Genomic DNA, 1,138 nt, shown 5'->3' on the forward strand with positions numbered 1-1,138 from the left:
CGCGGGCGGCGTCGGTCTGGAGCGGGCAGGCTGCGCAGGCAGGCATGCACAGGCACACGCAAGCGCAAAGGCATGCACCCTGCAAGGCTCTGCAGCAGCCGGCCCCGCACCCCCCGCCCGCCTGCTGTTCCTTGTTCCCTGTCCTCCCTGCCTCCCTGCGCTCCCGCCCTCACTTTCCTCCAGCCGTCTTCCACCTGCCCCCTCCCTCCCTCCCTCCCTCCCTCCTCCCCCCCCCTTCTGCCCCCCCCTCCCCGCGCTCCCTCCCGCCCACCTGGCCGCGCTGCACGGTGGTGAAGCAGATGTTGTACTCCTGGATGATGGAGGGGTAGAGGGAGTTGAAGTCCAGCAGCAGTACAAAGCGGTCGTACAGCCCCTTGCGCGGCTCCAGCACCAGGCCGCCCGCGTACTGCAGGCGGGACGGGGCGGGACGGGGCGGAGCGGGGACGGGAGGGAAGGAGGGGTGAGCAGGGCGGCGCATTGTGTGTCGTGGCGCAGCACCCGGCTGCCCGCGTGCGATGCCGTGCAGTGAGGGAAGGCAGGAGGGAGGCACCGGTGCGAGCGCTCGAGGCAGGCGAGGCGGTGCCGCCAAACGGCGCCCCAGTTGTGCGTGGCGGGCATGCAGGCCGTATCAACAGAGTTGACCAAAATGTTTGACCAAACTGTTGGACGCTCCATCGGAGCGACTGTTCGCACATAGGGTGCACCCAGGTGGGCGCGGCGTGGAGGGCTTGCCTGGGGCCCTTTCGACTTCTTGCCTCCAGCCTTGGGCGCGCCGCCCTCCTCGCCCTCCTCGCCCTCCTCTGGGCCGGCGGCTCGCCTGGCCAGATGCTCTTTGTCCTGCAGACAAAGGAGAGAAAGAAAGGAGGCCAGCCAGCGGGGCGGGTCAGCTGCCAGCATCAGGCTGGGCGGCATAAGCGCGAAGGCAGCACATAGAAAGAGGCAATGGGTTCGAGAGCGCCGGCGCTCCCCAGCAGCAAGTGGGTGCTGCGCGCGGCGTCTCCAGAGCAACGCAGGACACTGCCCAGTGTGCAGAGGCGGCATGGCACCTCCCTGCTCTCTGCAGCGGACCCTGCGCACACACTCGCCCGCCAAGCGCCACCTTGGGCACGGCCCCACACTCCCAGCACAGCCGCCGCCG

The 1,138-nt window shown here is 69.4% G+C and overlaps 1 protein-coding gene across 1 annotated transcript in view; it reads right to left on the reverse strand.

Annotated features, from left to right (window-relative positions):
• CHLNCDRAFT_139024 (hypothetical protein) overlaps positions 1–1,138 on the reverse strand; it is a gene marked incomplete at both ends in the record, with an annotated part of 13,468 nt that overhangs the window by 5,617 nt on the left and 6,713 nt on the right. Inside the window, 2 exons of the mRNA XM_005844322.1 lie at positions 272–406; positions 694–837. Coding sequence (XP_005844384.1) covers positions 272–406; positions 694–837 — 279 coding nt within the window. The remainder of the gene's footprint in view (positions 1–271; positions 407–693; positions 838–1,138) is intronic.

Source organism: Chlorella variabilis (genome assembly GCF_000147415.1).
Source record: "Chlorella variabilis unplaced genomic scaffold CHLNCscaffold_23, whole genome shotgun sequence".
NCBI lineage: Eukaryota > Viridiplantae > Chlorophyta > Trebouxiophyceae > Chlorellales > Chlorellaceae > Chlorella > Chlorella variabilis.